At 35.2% G+C, this 20425-nt stretch overlaps 1 protein-coding gene across 7 annotated transcripts in view; it reads left to right on the top strand.

Annotated features, from left to right (window-relative positions):
- PEX5L (peroxisomal biogenesis factor 5 like) overlaps positions 1-20425 on the top strand; it is a gene marked incomplete at both ends in the record, with an annotated part of 165398 nt that overhangs the window by 63965 nt on the left and 81008 nt on the right. For 3 of the 7 annotated variants that reach the window (XM_084231501.1, XM_084231503.1, XM_084231498.1), the window contains 2 exons: positions 9311-9415; positions 19305-19416. In XM_084231501.1, the coding sequence (XP_084087627.1) occupies positions 9311-9415; positions 19305-19416 (217 nt within the window). Of the gene's footprint in view, positions 1-6944; positions 7011-9310; positions 9416-19304; positions 19417-20425 lie in introns of those variants that run through there. The other 4 variants (XM_084231502.1, XM_084231499.1, XM_084231500.1 and 1 more) reach the window with 3 other exon arrangements.

Raw genomic sequence — 20425 nt, forward strand, 5'->3', positions numbered from 1 at the left:
GAAAAGATTTCATTCCTTTTCAAGGAGCCAGGGGCATTAGGGGAAAGCCAAGCCACACATAGCCAGTGATCCCTAGAGGACAATCAAGATAAACAGAGATGCCAGAGTCTGACCCAGAACTTTAGATTAGGAATTTCCAGTGCCTCAGCTTTTCTCTCATTGCTGTTTCAGGGAAGTCAGGCAGATGTTTCAGATGGAATATCTTAGCTGTAGACCTTCTTGCCTAGCAGCTTGTGAATTCAACCTAGTTTTTGTAATTTTCTTTCCTTAAGTTATAGCAACAAAACTGGGCCATTTGGTGACTGGGAAACAAGTTAACAAAAAACACTTGTATCTGTCAGAAAATGCAGAAAAACACAAAAAGTCTACCAGTCAAGCTCAAAGGCCACAATTCTTGTTCATAAGTTAATAGATTTTGCCTGAAACATTCATAAAGAGGATAAATTCTAATTCACTAGTTAATAGTCCTCTTCTGGAATGAGGATGGATGCAATGTAATTCTTATGACATCGGGATAAATTTGATGTCTTTAATTCATAATATGATAACAGTATACTTGCATACTCTTTTCATCTGTTTAAAAAAGGAAGGGATTCAATCACTTTTCTCTAATATAATAACCTTCAACATTCAAAGACCTCCAATTTGGCAGGGAAATGAAATTCTTTCTTGTGACTTGTCTCTTGACTTGATATACATATTTTACTTGCTAGGGACAAGAAGTTGTGGATGCAGCTAATCACCAGAAGGTAAAAGAATTTCACAGGCAATCATATAGTCCAAGGAAACTTCTTCATGGTCTTGACTACACAGGAATTCTTCCCATTATATTTACTTTGGAAAACTTTTCACATAGAAATGTGAAAGACAGGAATCATAAAGACCGAATTTTTGTACATGGCTTCCCCCAAGGAACCTTCAACATTGTAAGAGAAACCAAACTTCAACCCTCTAAGACAAGTGACCTTCAGCATCCTGAGATCCCACACAGCTCACCAGTGTGGCTGCTTGCATACACTTAAACACCATATCTCAAGATCTCTCCATTCCTCCCAAGAAGAGGCCATGTCTCACAAACTCCCGGGCCCAAAATGCCATTGATCAGCATGGTCTAGGCAACCACCCAAGCTGCTGATGAGTGATTCTCACTACACTTTTCTTTCTCTTGAGGGCTAGGACATCCCTTCATGTGTGCCAGTAAGATAGAAGCAGTCTGCAGTGCTTTCACTTAATGAGACATTTTTTGAAAAGAAAATAAAATACAAAGTAATCTTAGAATTGTGTGTTTTTTAGTCATTTTCCTTTTTCTTTAAGGTAACCCTCCAAAAGTGTTTTGCAGATCACCTGAGATATTTAACAAGGAATTGAAAATAACATTGGTAGCCCTTTTTAGTTATCTGTTTCACACAATCATCAAAGCCCTCTCAAAATGCAAATTATGAATTTGAGATTTATCATTACAGAAAGAGAAATCTTAACATCTCATTCTACATTTACTTCTTAATTATACAATTTGTATTATTTATATCATCCTCAATATAAGGAAAAAGTCAAAAGGAAAACAAATCTTTAAGCCAGACCACTGGAGGTGGCAAAAGTTGCTGACAGGAGGGCCTCCCTGGTGGTGCAGGGGTTAAACACAATGCTTTCAAGCTACCACCAGCCACTGCAGCACAAGTTCAATCCCTGGCCGGCCAGGGAGCAACACACATGGTGCAGCAGACCTCTCCTGCCTCGCCTGCTGCTCCCCTCAGCAGTGTATTTCAGTCAGTCTGCCTGTCCTACTCCCCACTCTCTCTGGTGAATCCTGTCACACACACACCCCCGCACCTCTGGCCTGTACCCCAGTTCTTGCATGCATAAATAAATAAAATCTTTTTTAAAAAAAAGTTGCTGACAGGAAAGCTCAACATTATATTAATAGGTTCCAAATAATTGAGTCACATTAATCAATGTGTGTCAAACAGTAAAACTTCACTAATTCAGAAGTGGTTCTAGATAAAGGAGAACTGGGTGTTGTTATCTTGACCATTTGTCAAGAAAGTTTGCTAAGCAAACAAGGTAAATAAGCTTGTTGAGATAGGGAATGTTTAACTTTCTCAAAAGAATAAACAAATGTTAGCTTGTACACAAATGGATCTTGTTAATTAAAAGAAGTCTTATCTGTCTTTAAGAGAAGATTTTAAGTATCTTTACTTGGCAACATTTTATTAATTTTCATATTTTTTTATTAAGATGCCTGAAACAATTTCACTTCTTTAAATGTGTGATTCAGACTTTTTATCTTATTCAGAATCACTTTCGGTCAAAACTGGCCATCTAAGGTGATTTCAGTATCTTCAATGATTTAGAAAAATTATCCAATACACTGTATTTATTGAGTAAACTTGAGTGTCTTTTACTGTACCAAATAATGGAAAATGGTTCAAAAGAAAGAAATATAGGTTTTGCTCCTGAAGCATTTCCATTGATGAGACAACAGTCAAAGAACATTTTAGAAAATGAAGGATTATAACATGAGAGAATCTGCTTAATGTGCACGCACAACTCAGGAATTTGAGGTATTGAACTTTTCTGTTCCTTAAGTGACCCCCTACTTAACTGGAAAAAGTGAGGAATGCTTTGAAACCAATTTCTAAAAGTGGAAACAGACGTCAACTCCACTTCTGAAAAGTGCTTCTAGATGGTCAGGAACATACCCTGAGGCAGGAGAGATGAACTGTGTAACCTGTTGTCTCATGGAGCAGTTATGTTTTAAGAGTCCATCGCTTTTACACCGGGTTTTCTGACTGGGGACAGGATGATCCAGGTTTTCTGGGGGTGTTTTAAGAACTACAAGTTGAAAACTACTAATTGGACAGCCAATACAATTTGTAAATACTGTTAGGAAAAGCTCCCCAAATCCTAACAAAGGGTGGGAGCTGCACTAGCAAGGGGCTGTCAGGGCAGAAAGGGCCACAGTGCAGAGGTGGGGAAAGCAGCCAACCATACAGTGACACCCGGAGGAGAGAGAGCAGCTGCAGGCACAACAGCAAATCCGCAGGGACACCACACTGACAACTGAGGGCACGGACCCACAGTTAACTTACAGTGGACACAGCATGGGGTCCTTGATACTTTGAAGGACCCATAAAAATGTTTTAATATTTCTCTTAAAATCAAACCTCCAAAAATGACTGTAATAAGGAATGCGTGATAACAGACCCGGTCTGTTTATTTGCTTTACACAAATGCATCATTAAAATACAATTTTTAACATTTTTGTTATGACGGAAGGGACCATGAAGTGCTAACATCACCCTGGAACAATGAAGGTCATAACGTTACCCTGGAGCAATCATTTAGGCTGAGGATATTAAATATGCATGTGATGGGCTTATCTCAAACACTTTAATTGGGGAAGGCTTAAAGTGAAAGACCCTAAAGATTGTTAACCATGGCTTTCTCCCACCACCACCACCTTGGACACAGTCTGTAAGTGTGCAGCACATAGTGCCAATACGCACGTGACTCCAACTAAGGTCACGGGCTTTATCTAGTACAATGCAGTTAGGGTCACACTTCATTCATCTCAGAAAACTTCCTAGAAAAGGTGACGGCCTGAATTAGTGTGCACCTGAGAAACAGTGCAGGAGGGGAAGAAAGATCATCAGGGAGACAGATGGTCATGGAGGGTGAACTGGAAGTCCTTTTATTAACGCACTGTGTCATTATTTTAAATAAAAAGGCACAAATTTTTTTATTGCAACTTAACTACCCTTAATAACGAGTGAAAAATCTCATTATTTCCAGCTTCAAACAAATCAATGGTGAATTCATTGTGAATTATGAGCTCCACATATGAATTTCCAGTTAATAGAGAATTTGTCCAAGTTTCGCAATATACATCTGATCTGTGCTTCCTTAAAGATATTAGTATTTAGAAACACAATTAGCCAGTATGCCTACCCAGAATTAGTTCTATTTGTACCACTTTTAATACATACTATTTGGGAGCAGAATGGGGAATGAGTTAAATGTAATTGTGATAGAAACAGCATGGTCTGAACCCTATTCTATGTTGGAGAAATCTGCAGAAACACACTTACTAGGGAAAGGATTCAATATGGTAGGCAGGGACTGCCAGCATTTGGAGGATATGAGAAACATTACTCTGACATTTGTCTTGCTGGGAATTTATAGAGAGCATGACACTTAGCGTGACATTTACCTTCCCAAGTAAAAAGGTTATCCAGCCTCTGCACAGGAGACACAAGAACAGCCATCAGAAATTAGCCTTTTGTGGTCAACTTCTGCAGAGACATTTAAGTCTGTAGTTCAGAATTTGAGATATATAATTTTTTTTACACATGTGAAACTGAGTATCATATCATTTCAAACCTTGCCTAAATGATACAGATTGCAGGTACTTGTTTATATGTATGTATATGCAAAGAAATATGTTCAATACCTTCGCATTCATAAGTCTCATGGCAATTTGTCTATCCTTAAAGCATTCATCCTACCTATATACGTTATACAGCAAAATTCAGTATTTTTTTAATTCCTCCTAAAAAAACTGTTTAATCTCCAATAGTGTAAATATAAAATTTGAGGGGAAATATATGAAAATGTCAGAACTGTTATTTTTATTTTCTTATTTCTGTTCTTTTTCAACCTTGGCAATAGCACATATAGTTGTTTATAATCATTATAAAGGAGTGATAATTTTTAATTCACATATTTGACAATTTATGATTTGCAGCTATATCTACTATTGCAGTCTTTTTCTTTTCCCTTAATTTAATATATCTTCATTTTTTTTATTTAACATGTCTGATAAATAGACTTTGGATTATAATTGATAAAGAATAAAAGAACAATTTTAAATACGAACTCTAAAGTAACAGTAATAGAACCTACAACTAGAAAATTGTTTATGAGTGAACAGTTTAAATGTGGAATTACATACTTTAAATATTTGATGCACCCAAAATAGATCTCAGGAGAGTCCTAGTAAAGATGGCAATCAGTATCATTGAGTTAGCATTGAATGAAAATCAAAGAGATGCTAAAGTTTATAAATTTGGTAGTACATGCAGGCTGAAAAAGTAAGTATACATGAATTTTTTTTTAAGATTTATTTTTATTTTTATACAAGAACCAGGGTACAGGCCAGATGTGCAGGAGGGTGAGAGGATTCACCTGAGACAGAGCAGGGAACAGAACAGGCAGACCGACCGAAATACACTGCTGAGGGCAGCAGAGGGCGAGATAGGAGAGGTCTGCCCCGCCATGTGGATATCTCCGCGGTGGATGGGGATCTAACCGGAACTGCAGAGGCTGTGGACAGATTCACAGCACTGTGCTCAACTGTGTGAGCCACCAGGGAGGCCCTACATGAAATGTTTGTGTTCGTTTTCCAGAAGACAGAAGAAACAAAAACATTTTGTTAGAAATATGCTTATAAGCGAAATTATGGGTGGTTAATTCTTACTGGCCATTGCAGACTGAAGGAGATATAATGTTTGCTTACATCCAGACTGTGTGATTTTGCTGAGGGTTGCTGCATGCTTGGAGCAGCATAACTGCTTTTATGCTATCAGTGAGGCAGTAAGTGGGGGCAGCTTAAGAAAGCCCCAGCTTCACGAGGCCAGTTGAAGTGGTAAAGGGAGAGAAAGAACACAAGCAGAGTGCAGGACAGTCTGGCTGATGGGGTGGGTTTCCACGTTGGCTTTACCATATAAGCAAGGGCTTGGCCAAAGCACATCCTTTCTGAGTCTCAATGCCCCCAACAATTTAGCAAAAATAATATCTACCCCGTAAAGCTCTCATGAGGTCTAGTAAAACACCTGGCGTCCCCCAAACATAGCAGCTTCTTTTATAATTTAGTTACTTTTCCTGTGAAAGAAAATGTGGAGTCAGCCCCTCCTCAGCTTTAGACATGGGGTAACCTCACAGGCATGTATCCAGCCTGAGCAAATCGTGGGACTGCGATACTTGGTCCTCTGTTTCTTATTTTCTATAATTAAAAAAAAATAAAAGAGTAGTAGGTTGAAATTGTTTTTTTTAATAAATAATATCATTTGCCATACTCCCAGGTTTCCCTCATGATCTAAGTGATAAACAAAGGGAAATATCAAAGAATTTTCTACAGCAAAGCACCAAGAAAAATAGAAATTTCCCCTTATATAGATTTTGCTTTCCAAACAGTCAAATATATCTTAAGAAACTTAACAATGAAGAGGGGGAAAGTGATTCTGAAGTATGGTTTAAAAAGAAATAAACTGAAATAATTGCTGGAGGATGTCAGGATGTGATAAGCATGACATGGAAATACAAAACTCAATGTAATCTAAATCCACTTATATGCTTGAGTGTATACTTAGTATCACTTCATTTTTGCTAACTTCTTCATGCTTCAAATAATAGAATAAGACTGACCCTTCAGTATGCTTACATTTAAAAAATTGAGCTTGAATTCTGGATAATTATTGGGTGTGTATTTCTTACAATGTTTTAAACCACTAACTGCAAAAAAGGCAAAAATCTGCACAGTTGTGTTATTATCAGCCCTGCAGAGTTGCTGATAAGCAAAATTGTATCTTTCATGAATTGCCAAATCAATTACCAACCAGATTCTGAATTCTAGAAGCATTATGCCACAAGATAAATGGAGAAGTCAGAAATAACACAGCTTGATTTGAAGATAGCAGGTGGAGGTGGCAATCCGATCTGGTGGAAAGCGTGTTTTGATATATGAGTGTCTTTGCTTGATCTGGCAGTGATTTTAGACATTCTCTGCAGCCGTGGAGCTATTATTGTGGCAGACCTTCCTGGTATGTTCTCGGACTGTACCAAACTTGTAAAACAGCGAGGTTCATGGGGTAATATCTCGAAAGCCAAAAGGCTATAAAGAAAAAGTTGCTAGCAGGCACTAACACGGGTATCATGACTCTTTTCAGGTAGTAGGTGTAACCTTGAAGAAAAAGTGGCACTGTCTTCAAAAAAGTGACCTGACCCTGGCTTTGGTGGGTTTTTCTGCAAGAAATAAAAAGCACCGCATGTGTTTATTATACATCCTTTCTAGCTGATCACTGCTTTATTCTAGAGTTCAGCATGAAAGGACTAATTTTTGTTTTGTTTTTATTTTTGTTTTAGTGAAATGGCATGTCCGTTGCTAATTTCTAGCTACTCTAGTTGCACATGTGAAAAATATCTATCTGTAGTTTATGGATTGGTAGCATTTCAAATAAATGGTATTTTGAAATATTCACTTGAAATTTTTTGAGATGCTTATCAATTGACATTTTTTTTCTTAGCCCAAGAAAAGAGTGAATTGTTTTTTTTTTTAATTATACCTTGTAACATTAGATTTGTTCTTTTAAAATATGTTAGGAATTTAAATATAAGCATGCCACTTTGTTTATTGCTATATTATTGGAACTTCTTGGAGCATGGAAAGAATTCTTCACAAACTATTTTGCTCTTTTGAAAAACGCAAACTGCAAAGGTATTTATTTGTTAAACCATATTTAGCCTGTAAATGAGTGTAGCTTATAAAGGTATAGTAAGTTTATACTATGTGATGTTTCATCCGAATAATTTTTATATTTTGAAAAAGTTAAATAGTTTAATAGAGTCATAATAAATATTTTTCTAGAATTCAGAATTGCATCATCTCTAATTTAGGAAGTTCACATTGCTTCATTAAAGAAAAAAACCTGGGATCATTATACACCCCAATTTGTTATGCAGCAAATCATTGTTTCACTTTATTCTTCCAGAAGTTAGTTACTTTAAGGATTGTGGCGATATAATCTTTCCAGAACACATATGAACACTACAACTGTTACAATTGATGAGTCAAATCTCTAGTAGTTGATATGCCATCTTGGAAATAACACATTGTCTTCATTAATGCTAATTCTTAAGTCAAAACAAACCAAGGAAACAAACTTTCATCATTGTAAAGAAATACATTTTAAAATCTAAAAACTATTTTAAAAAATTTTTTCTTGGTTGTCATAAATAAACAATGCCACTTGTTACATTATAGAAAGGCAGTAGCTGAGATAATCGACAATGTTTTGCTTCCTAGAGTAAACCTACATTCCAAATACTTAAAACCCTATGTACACCTAAGATAATAATATAATTCTATCCTTTTTTGTTGCATAGAAACTATCATTTTTTTATCCTCTGGAGTTAATATTGACCTTAGCTCTTAATTCCTTTTCAGACAGTGGACCCCCATATGTCCATTTTTATTTCTTTAACTGTTATATCTCTGTGTACTGTATTTGTATTTTAGGTAGATTTGCAACACAGATATTCATGTGTGCCCTTAGTATAAAATTACTTCCTCCAGGGAGATTCTGCCCAAAGATCTGAGAAAATGGAAGGCTGTTTTCTTTTTTAAGTGTTTAAGATTGTTTAATTTTTACATAGTATGAGATGTTTCCAATTGGGTTGGGTAGGTGACAATTTTTTGTTTTGTTTTGTCCATTATGTCATTCTCTACTCTCGAAAACGATAAAAGTTTGGTAAATCAAAAAGTCAGAAAGTGAGCATACCCCTTACAGCCCATAATTCTGATTGTATGCAACCAAAAATGTAAGGCTAGCTGCATATATTTCAGTGCTTCAGTTATTAATCATCCTTCATTTACATCTGGATTTATTAAAAGACATTTCTAAAACTCTATTAAGATTCTTTGGCCTCAAACATTGGGAGATGCAAATTTTTTTCATCAAGGTTACAATATCTCCACAAAATAATAAACAAGTTGGTGAATTCCTGTGAGGTTAGGCCACTGAAAAATATTTTGAGATTTTATGACAATTTCTCTTGTTTTTTGTCCCAATCCACTCAAAAATGACAGAAGTCAATGACCAACCAACAAAAGCCCTCTGTGGGAGACTCTGATCCTGCTCACTGCCCCAGAATTCTCACTGTCATTCAAAGCATTTAGAGATTCTAGAGTGATAATTCATAAATGAAGATAGCAATCCAGTGTTTTTAAATCAATACTTTAAAATTTATGTTGTCATGTAAATTGCCTTAAAATATATGATACATATAAAATACTATGTTAAAATTAAATATAATATGTCAGATGTAAAGGTGAAAAAGTAGCTAAAAGTTCACATTGATCTATTTTCAGATTTTGTGTGTTTTCTCCTCAGCCAAAAGCCTCAAGATTCACTTGCAACAGCCTACCTACCTCTTCATTTATGTTGGACTGCTCTTTAAACATTAGAATATCTTGTAATAAATAATAAGTTAAGATTTCTCCTGACACGAGTCATTGTTGATTTCACTGTTATAGGGAAAAGGCTCTAGGGCGGCAGATAAGGCTGTTGCCATGGTGATGAAGGAGATACCGAGGGAGGAGTCTGCTGAAGAAAAGCCCCTCCTAACTATGACATCACAGGTGGGCAGACCCGTAGGGTTTCTGTAGGAAGCTGACATATGTTAATATATCAGACATTGTGATTTTAACTAGCAAAAAAACAACAAAAAGAAAACATTAACTGGAACCATCTGTTACAAAAGCAATTTCAACAAAACAATTATATAATATAAAATGAAAACCAAAATTGCTAAAAAAGGAAAATTCCATCATTTAGTTATTTATTCATGGATATTAATTTTCATTACTCAACTTCAGTTTTAAAAAAATGTGTGTGCAAGTAAAACATGTTGCTTCCTTATAAAGGAGTCTTGTTAACTACTTTAAGAAATCACAAACTAATGGTACGTTTGAAAAATAACAACAAAAAAATCAAATTCCTATGAATAAATACAAGTTATATTGTATACATATGTCAGTTTACCAGTAGAATATCTAAATTTTCTTCAATGTTAAATATATTTATGTTGTGACTATGCATACTACATATATGTCTATACATATTTATGTGGATAACTAATTTACAGGAATGAGCCAGAAGTCCCTGAGTTCCCATGCAGAAAATGGCATGTATGACCCCTCTTATATTAGCAACCTTGACAACAAAAAATTATCTATACTATATGCACATGAGGGCCATTTTCGGCATTTATTATAACAAGTATAGAAAAAAAGTTTGCATTTGTATGCAAAGACACGCTGAGACTCTGAAAGCTGTATGTCCTCAGGGATTTTTGAAACACCCTGTAAAATCCACATAAATATGTATAATACTCATCACCACTCTGTGGAAATCAGTTAAATTCTTAAATGAAAAATATTTTTACATGCATTTATCTTATAATTTAGATTAGATTGTTATCTTCAACATTTCATTTTTTTCCGTAATGCAATAGTAAATGCAGTGATTCAGTTCCGATTATATGAACATGTCTAGAATTAGAAAAATGTCCATTTACAGTCCTCGTGAAAGGCATTTACATCAAAACCAAAATTATGACAACTTAATTTTAGAATATCATCATATCACATCCCCAGCTGCTGCCAACATGTGTGGTTTTATTTTATTCTAAACATTATGTTGTAAGTAACAAAAATTATAACAACATATAACATCAAAATCGAATAATAAGAGAAGTGATTAAAGATTCTCAGGACTTAAGGATAAATTTTATATTGTGAGGTTTTTATCCATAAAGAAGAGGCGTTTCTTCTCAATGACATATAGCAATAGTTGGGGAAAAAACTGTTATTTACCAAGCTCACCATTCTTTATTTATTTTACATAGTTACAAGATCCACCATTTTATACTGATCTCCTGCCCTTTGTAGAGGCTATATCCAAAATGTTCAGTCCTCAGATGAATGCTATGGGCGATGAGAACTAGTCGGAGTTCTCAGTTATTGGCAGAGCCATGTATGTCAATAGATAAGAACCACCCGAATTTACAATCAGAAAGTTGTATTATATTTTCGGAGATCACAATTTAGAATACTCTCCAGTCCCCAAAAGTTTTGTTCCCCCAAATGATCCATTGCTATGTGCAATCCAGTAATCCTTTCAAATGTCCAAAATTGCCGTTATAACCTAGTCTTAAATATAAATTCTAATGCAAATTAATATTTTTGACTTTTTAATTTAGAAAAGAAATTGCAGTGATTACTCCTATTCAGAATATTTGTGTGTACCAAGTTCCTCCTTTAATTCCCTGTCTAATGTTGCATTAACTGTTTTTGAGGTACTAGTTGCAATTTTACTGCATGAAGATTATAGAATGCTTTCTTTGATGCATCATATTCTTGTTGCATACTGGCTAGTTTATGAATCAGCAAACAGACTTCTGATTCATAAAATGTAATGCACCTGTTGTCTTGATAATTTTATGGAATTAATTCAGTGACAGCTGTGATACAATTATTTCTCAGTCAAATGCAGTTTTATTAGTTGATATACTTCTTCCACTATACACAAGTGGCTTCTTCCCTGCTATGCACCAGTGGCGTGCACAAGCCTAAAAGCAGCAGAATGATCTGAAAAAGTGAGTACTTCTCATGGCAACCACAGCATTCAGTCCGTGTACCATACATCTCTACTTGTTATCCTGTGTGAATGTATTAGTGTCTTGAAACATGTTTGTCCCAGTGTCTTCTGTAAAGCCCCTTATGACATAGTGCTACATCGACTCATCTTCATCACTGGTATGTCAATGCCAGCTGCTCATTCACAGATGCCAAATACGTTTGAAATTAATTGCTACTCTCTCAATAATGTCTTTGGAACAATCAGAACTAATAAAGTACAGAATAAGCCCTTGTACCATGGAGTCCATAACTTGTTTAGTAACTGTTCATTCAACAGACTGTAAATGTAGAATAGTTTATATTCAAGCATTGTTTGTACTATATAATTATTATATCACTTTTAGAGGGATTTAGCCAAGCATACTCCAGTGAGCTCACTATAGTACATTGAACAAAGAAATAAAGGACAAGAGTTGGACAGGTGACCTCAACTCAAAAATTGCTGGACCCCAGAGAATTGCTCTTATTGTGAACACAGTTATTAACTTTGTATTAGCGAACAATATGCCAAGCAGTTTATAAAAGCTCAAGTTCATGCTGTCTCAAACTAACATTTAAATCAAACAAACAGTATGGAAACAAATGTGCAATGATGAAAGATTTGAAAGGGAAAAAAAATAAGTGAATCAAGTATTTGAAGAAAAAATGTTTCTCTAGACCTGTGCTGTCCAATATAGTAGCCAGTAGCCACTTTGTGGATACCTCAAATTAGATGTGCTATGAGTATAAAAATACACTCCAGGTTTTGAAGACTTTATCCAAAAACTAATGTAAATCATTGCATCAAAAAAAATTATATTGATTACACATTCAAATGATAATACTTTGGTTGGTTATATTAAACTAAAGAAAATGTATTATTCAGATTATCTTCACCTGTTTCTTTACACCTTTTTTGAGTGGCTACTAGAAAATCAGAATTGCGAGTCATGCATATTTATATTGAACAGCACTGCTCTAAATAGTAATCGTGTAAATCTCAATATCCAATTTGAGATTAAAAGGAAAACTATATGCCAGAAGGTTATGTCATATAAAAAACATGTATTACTTTTTATGAGAATGAAATGACTTCTGTAAAATTTACTCTCATAAGGAAGCTTGAGTAATTTTCATTTGACTGCGTTTCCTGGCATCATATTTTTAAAATGCAAAGTACATGGCATTCATTTTTGCTACAGAGCACGGTGTATTAAAACCAGGTGTTCCTGACCTCTTCTTGTCTAGGGACATTTTTTTCTTTTTTTTTAACAAACTCAGCCTTTGTTTTTCTACTCACTCTCACCCTCATACCTCAATATTGATTTCTTTTTGTGCCTGTAAAGATAGAAAGTATAATATCCTTGATTAGAAAAGCATTCTCAATTCCATATTCTAAATATGGCCTCATTTGGGTTTCTCTTGCTAACTTGAAACAATTGCCTTAATTATGTTTCCCTGCCTTAGTGTTAGTACTACTCAAACATAGTAAGTGTTAATAACTGTTCATTTCTCTATAACTAGATTTACATTTTGTAAGTCTGTCCTGCCAAGAAAATATTTGTAGTCAGTTGGTTGACATTTAGATCAAGTCAGAGAGTTGAAAGTTATCACAAGGTTGTCCTGTACAAGAGATTCATTTGGGACCCATGTATAGAAATCAACCCAGAGCCATTCATTGGGGACTGGGGCAGAGTCATTAGTCATATTGGTTTGTAAGACATTATTTTGTCAGCTGTTATAGTTACAATGACAAAGCTTTTAAAGACTAAATACATAAGGGATGCAAAACAATGAATGATTTAGTTGTCTTTTCAATGTTTTGACCCAGTTAATTTAGTTATGATATTAATGAGTCCCTCACAATATGGTCACTATTTTGATGGGTATTGCACAAATCTCTAAACTTGGATAGAACTAATAAAGTCATAAGCAAATAGTTCAGTTAGAAAATTATGAACAAAAACTGACTTCACAAATGACACATACTTTCAATCAATAGTGTCACAAATAATAATTTTTAAAATGCAAAGATTTATCTACTAAAATCATGTTTACATTATTTATATAGATACAAGACAACCTTAATTTTTTCCAAATTTTAAGGGATGCAAAAAGATATGGTTGGTTATTATAAATTTTTAATCAGTTTTATAAATTTGATATATTAAATGTTTAGCTTTTTAGCTTCAATGTTTTAACTTTTACAATTATTCTTTCTTTAAGTACTAAAGTGCTTAAAAACTTTAGTTTAAGCTAAATCAACAGTTTGAGATCAACAATCTAAATTATAAAATTATGAAATAATTTGTTATTATTCTTTACAGACCTTGTTTTATGATCCAAAATGAATCTTGAGGGCCTCCCCGGTGGCGCAGTGGTTGAGCGCTGGGTTGCGAAGCTGCCCGCGGCCTCTGCGGCGCCGGTTCGATCCCCGGCTGCTCCCCGGCCACTGGAGGAGGGTCCCACATGGTGCGCAGACCTCTCCTGCCGCCCGCTGCTCCCCTCAGCAGTGTACTTCGGTCCTTCTGCCTGCTCTGCTCCCCGCTCTGGCTCTGGTGAATTCTCTCACCCTCCCGCACTTCTGACTGTACCCAGTGCATGTATAAAACAAACAAACAAACAAATAAATAAGTAAATAAATAACATGCCTCTATAAAAAAAAAAGAATCTTGATTTAAAGTTAAATCTTAGGCATATGTTATCATAAGCCTTTACTTCTTTATTTTTAATGACACATGTAAGCAATGTTTTGTTCAAAGATAAATAGACTTAATACAAAAGCAAGCTATATAAACATGCACTGGAGCTTAAGAAATAGTCTGTATTTAAAAGCAAAATATTCTCCTTTCATCTTGGATAAACATTCCCCTGAGCTTACATCACATAATAATTTAATTTTTTAATATTGAAATTAGCGAACTTCAAGTTGAATTAAGGCAGATTTATTTTTAAACAAAGTGTTAGGAAGACAATCATTCACTAGAGCTGGATGGCAGCATCTGCATTTATTCAACATAAAACACAGCATTGGTATAAAAAATGAACCAGTTTGGCCTTTTGTTGGCAAAAATATTAACCATATCAACTGACCAGTCTAAGACATAAGTATATGGAAGGCATTTGATTGGCAATTTCATTCACAATCTATAACTACAAGAAAGGTGTAGAAGTTAATGTATATTCAATTCTGATGGACAAGAATCTCCTACATTCAAGTTTGCACCTGTCTTTGTATTTCTGCTGTTTCCTTTTGTTTCCATGTCCATTACCCATGTAAGTTTTTCTCTTAAAACCTATGCATTAGAAGCTGTAATTAAAATCACTGTGTGAGAGAGTAGCATTAGTTCTTGACGTGTCACTGGCCTCCCGTGTGCATTGGCCCACATCTTTGTTCCAAGTGACGGATGGCAAGGGAATCTCTAGGCCCTTTTTCCAGCATCCATTGGGTATTCATTCTTTGCATTCTTGACTTCTTAGTAGAAACCTACCTTTAGGTACCACTAGATTTCAAACATTTAAAGGATGTGACAGTATGGGGAGATGGACTTAGATTTGTAGTTTGAAACAGCAATCTGCCAGGAAATAGCTAAACATTTGAGAGGACCTCTGGTCTCTGTGAATTGCTCAAACTGTGAAAGAGGGTAGCCATGCAATCATTCTTTTGTGCAATTCTCCATTCAGTTAGGTTGCATGACATCAGTCAACATTTATTAAACTGCTACAGGGAATACAAAAATTTATTGGATTGAGGTCTTTGCTCCCAAGGACATCACAATCTAGTGGGGAGGAAAGCAAATACAACTAACGTTATAATCCTGGGAAAGCCTGGGGCTGAGGAGGTGTTGAGAAAAGGCACTGCTGCCTGGTGCTGAAGATGGTCCCCACAGTGTGTCAGTAGACTGGGATCCTGAAAAAGATGAGTCTCTGTCCCCCTTAAAAAGGCCTTGGAGAACAGAACAGATGTTAAATGTTAACAAAGTGAGACAAAGTCTTAGCAACTAATGAAGTGAGCTATTTTAGGTCAGTTAAGATGATTTGATTGGACCAAAATGCAATCAATCCAATTCAGTTAAGTTTTTTTCATAAAGAAAACCTTTTGATTCACCTTTTATTATTTTTGTAACATCAATGCACTCTGTAATTAAAGATAAGGTAGGTTCACAAAGTATTTTCAAACTGAAGAAAGTAATTCTAAGAGAAAGCCAAGGCACCATATCCTATCAGTGAATAAGGAATAGAATAAATGGCATTTTGATATGTAAGTGAAGTTTAGGGGAACTGTTTAAGGGAATCATTTCAGCTTGCAATTTTCTTTTATGAACTAAAATATTTATTTATTCTCAAGTCACCATAGAAAAACCATAAACTTGTTTGAAAATGAAGAGGAGGTTATGGGAAAAGCTATTCTTATCTCTACCAATAAAAATAAAGTGGGACTTAGTATGGCTAAAATAATGATTTCTAAATGCATTCAACTACAGACACAGTTCAAAATTGGACTGTTTGAGATAGATATTTTTATATCTTTCAGTTTCTGCAAAGTTACTATCCTACATGGTTGCCATTTACTGAGCCTCTCTTATATGAGGTTGTGAAGGATATAAATATGAGTAAGACATAGCCTCTGACCTCAGAGCTTATAGGATTTCTTCATGATATCTCCTGTTTCATCTTCCATAGCTCAATCAAAATCAAAAATTTTTCAGGTACTAAATTACCTTTCCATGCTCTCTGAAATCTGGCCTTCATCTGCTTCACCCTTGAGCCCTGCCACTCACCCCCACCCCAAATCCCACAACTAAATTGTTCTCCCGCTTGAAAATCTCTGACTGAGAACAAAATTTGCTATTTCTTCTTTGATTTGTGCCTAAGGAAGAATGCCACAGGCCCAGCTCAGGTATGGAAGTTGGGCGATCAAGAAGTCCCTCAGTCCCTTCAGAATGAGGTCAGAAAGGAGACAGAAGTGGGGGAGACACACAGACCTTATGAAGTAGGGTGTCAGGAGAAGACTGAAGAGGCCACGCCTTAATCCTGGGTTTCCTAGGGCCTCTCTCAACAAATTCCTCTTTGGTGTGCCTTTCTTCCTACGCTGAGAAAAATCTAAGAATGCTGAGATGAGATGCTTTCTCCAGGAAATAAGTAGGAGATTTGAATGAGGAAACTATAAGAAAATAAAAAAACATAAAACCTATTATCTTTGATTAAGCAACTTACCTAAGAGGACAAATCTCTCAGTTAATTGTAACTTTTTCTTTGCTTTTCCATTAGATATTTATGTGGACAAAGATCTTACTTTCTAGAATTCTGTTACCAAATTGAGACTATAGTTGCTCAGTATTTACATCTAAAAGTATCTACAGAAATATAATACCCTGGTCTTCAAAACTATAGGTAATTTAGGCCTATTCCACACATCTAGAGACATATTTATACTTTTAAAGTTGTGATTTTTATTGATTGTGTTTTGTCTTTGTTCTTTACACATTTTAGCCAATAGCTCAGTAAAACCTAGAACCAGAGACCTAGTCATCAGAATGCATGCTTATTAAGTGCAAGCCTATTACAAGAATTTTATGAGTATAGTGTGGGGCTATATTTGATAGTGACCTTCATTGTCCATAAATGTTTATAGCACAGAATTCAGATATCATTTAACAGCCAGGAGAATGCCACTGCCTGGAGGTGGCATTGTTGTTAAGTCAGGACCAGATATGTTCATTATGTTAAGCACATATAATGAAAGAGAAAATTCTTTCAAGAAATACACATTAATGTGTGGATTCTTGGGTAACTATTGCATTTATAGTTTTTATATGAGCTCACTATTGCAATATAAAATGAAATACAGATCCTGGAAAAATAACATTTTCAGAAGAACTCACAAAATCACTGATGGTTAGCCATGTCTTCATTTTCTAGTATATTACATTCTATACCAGTGCTCTCAACAACATTTCCAGTTAATAAAATCGACTTTTATACCAGAAAATAGTATAAATCACTCCTAAAATCAAATAGGCCATGGCATGTATGAAAAATTTTAAGTGGCAGTTCTCCTGCCTGCCTGTGACTATGCAAGGTGCCTCTTTTTCTTTCTCCTTTTCCTAATAAACCCATCCTTTTAAAATGTAAAAGAAAAAAATTCAAATATATTTTATCCCAGAAACATGGAAAGCTCATAGTCCTTCAACATTCAAAAATTATTTCAATGTAAATAATCTGAATGTTCAGATTCAAAAACAGTAAGTTTCTCTCATTGGTTAAAGGAGCATCCTTTGAAAAGGTTAAGACCAAAATAGACTTGGATAATTTGATTCCTAGAAAAACCTGTGAGTCTTTATACATGACAGTAAAAATAATAACTAAAGACGTTTCTATCACTGTAACTTAAACACTAAAAGAAAACAAGCATTCTCAATGCTTATCTGTAATAATGCCCACAAATTCATACACATGAAAATCAAATTACCAACTCCATGTCAAAATCTTCAATTCTAGTGAACAGCTGCGATTTATCCATGTTTAGATAATAGCATGAATATGTAAAAGTACCAAATGTACCTCTTGGTTTTTAGTCCCTAAATGATCACTAAATGTTCCATATTTCTCCTTCGGTAATAATGGAATTTCATTTGTCTTTCCATATTTGCCATCATGTAGTAGGTCTCTTGCCATGTTCCATAAACTAAACTATTGATATAACGCCACTGGCACTGTGCCCAGGAAACAAAGACTTGAAAGTGAGCAGAGTTATATAAAATAATTTGATTTGGTAATACTCTAAAGCACTTCATTTATTAGTATATATGTCTCTTAAAATACAGCTTTGCAAAAATCTATCTAAAAATATTTATTTAAAAATCTAGAGATTTTTAGGCACATCATTTTCTTTTAACAAGTAGAAAAACAGATAACTATGTCCATTTTATAAAAGATCAGTTTAAAAACTCCTAAAAAACTAGGATTGTTAATTTAGGCGTTGACCACCTTTGTATCATAAGTATATTTTTTCCTTAACCATAGAAATAGAACTGGAGGAAATCTGGATTCAAAGAGGCACAGAATAACTGAAAGCAAATAGTTGACCACCACTGTTAATTAGTTACTTACTAAAAATAACACTGAAAGATTTCTGAAGTTAGCGATAGAACCAATGGGGAAAAAATAATTGAATTTATAGAAATCTATTTTACACATATATTTTAACAGGTACCTCTACTCTATGCCTATATAGTTGCTATCTAGTTTTTTTTTTTTTAATGAACAAAATAATGTTCATTATGCATTACAAAAGCATTCCAAAGAAATGTAAGAAAAGGAGTGTGTCTGTAGATGACATGAGCCTTTTAGAACAGGGAGAAAAGGGAAGGGCTTATCCACACACACCGATCAGAATGTGTATAGTTACCTTATTACACTGGCCAGGCTGAAGCAGACCCAGACCGTGGTGTCACCTCAGAGTCTGAAACCACTGCTCCAAGTCACAGTAGGAGCTTTTTGTCCAAGTGAAGATGGGATTGGTCCTTAGAAACTATCATTCAATAGTTGTCATTTTCAATGTATTGAAATTAGAGACTAATTCTGCAACTGTTCTAGGAGGAGGGAAAAAGCTTAAGCTTTACAAATTGAAGTTGGCTGCATCACAGATCTGTTGACAGTGCTAAAAGGCTCATTCCCCACCGTTGGTTTTTTTTTTTTTTTCTTTCTTGCCCCTACCCCTTTATTTATTGATTTATTTACTTTTTGGTAGGCTTGCTATTCTCATTTTGTTGCAAGGCTGCATTTGAACTCATCTGACTGTGCAGTTTAACAAAGCCTTTTGACACCTGTATTCATTTGTTCTCAGCTGGTGAATGAGCAGCAAGAAAGCAGACCCCTCCTGAGCCCCTCCATCGATGACTTTCTCTGTGAAACCAAATCGGAGGCAATAGCAAGGCCAGTAACGTCCAACACAGCCGGTAATTCTTTCACTTTTAACTGAACCGCAAGCAGTGCTAATTTCCAATATAGTAAAACCCAGGTTTTCTTTTACAATGCATTTTAAATGGAGAATAATGTTCGTGATCAAATGAAATTTTAAAACATATACCATTCAAGTTAAATCAATAAATCACTGTTCATTACATAAGAAACTGCAATATATGTTATCCAAACAATTTTGCTGTAGATTAGTGTAGAGCTGTTAACAACCATTTTTCTCTGCATATTTTCACATTTATGTCGTTACATTTCAAGTCACATCACATTAGGAAATCTTTCAAACCCAAAAGCATCTATTTCAGAATAAGGTTTTCCAAATTCTAGCTGGAAATATTTTGTATGGCAAAAGTCCAGTAAAATAAAAAAAAGTAGGCAGCCCCTGCAAGCAGATTCAAATGGCAATTGAAATGCCTTAGAGGCCGAGATATCAGAGTCAATTTCATTTTTTCTGTCCTATAAATGTGTAACTTCCTCCCTCTTGCAATGATTTATTTGAGCATTCTGGAATTAAACCTACCAGAACAGCAAACAAGACGCTTTATAGATAGCGGTGTACTAATAAGTATTCCTCCAAAGAGTGAGTGTAGGCTGCCACTACTGTGAACCCTACCTTCTCTGATGCCCTCTGCACTTTCCAATTCTCATTGATGTCAAAATTAAGTAACTGAGGAAGGGCCCACCTCAGGATGCAACATAAAATTTGATTCAAAAGCTACTTTTCACCTCCTGGACCACAGGCAGCCTTTCTGCATTGATTTCATTCAGTCAACATTCGCACTTGAAGGTGTTCAAATAAGAATGAATCAGAATGAATTCTTATTTGGAATCAATGAGCAAAGGTTATGTTGGTTGTGCAGAGAGAGTTTAAGAGGTAAAGAAGAAGATAATCACGTAGTCTTTTTGAATGTATTCCATTTCCCTGACATGGCCTCACTTTGCTGTTGCTTTGTGTATTTTCATTATACTTTTAACTAAGTGCAGGAAATT

This window comes from Talpa europaea (genome assembly GCF_964194135.1).
Source record: "Talpa europaea genome assembly, chromosome: 4".
NCBI classification, from domain to species: Eukaryota; Metazoa; Chordata; class Mammalia; order Eulipotyphla; family Talpidae; genus Talpa; species Talpa europaea.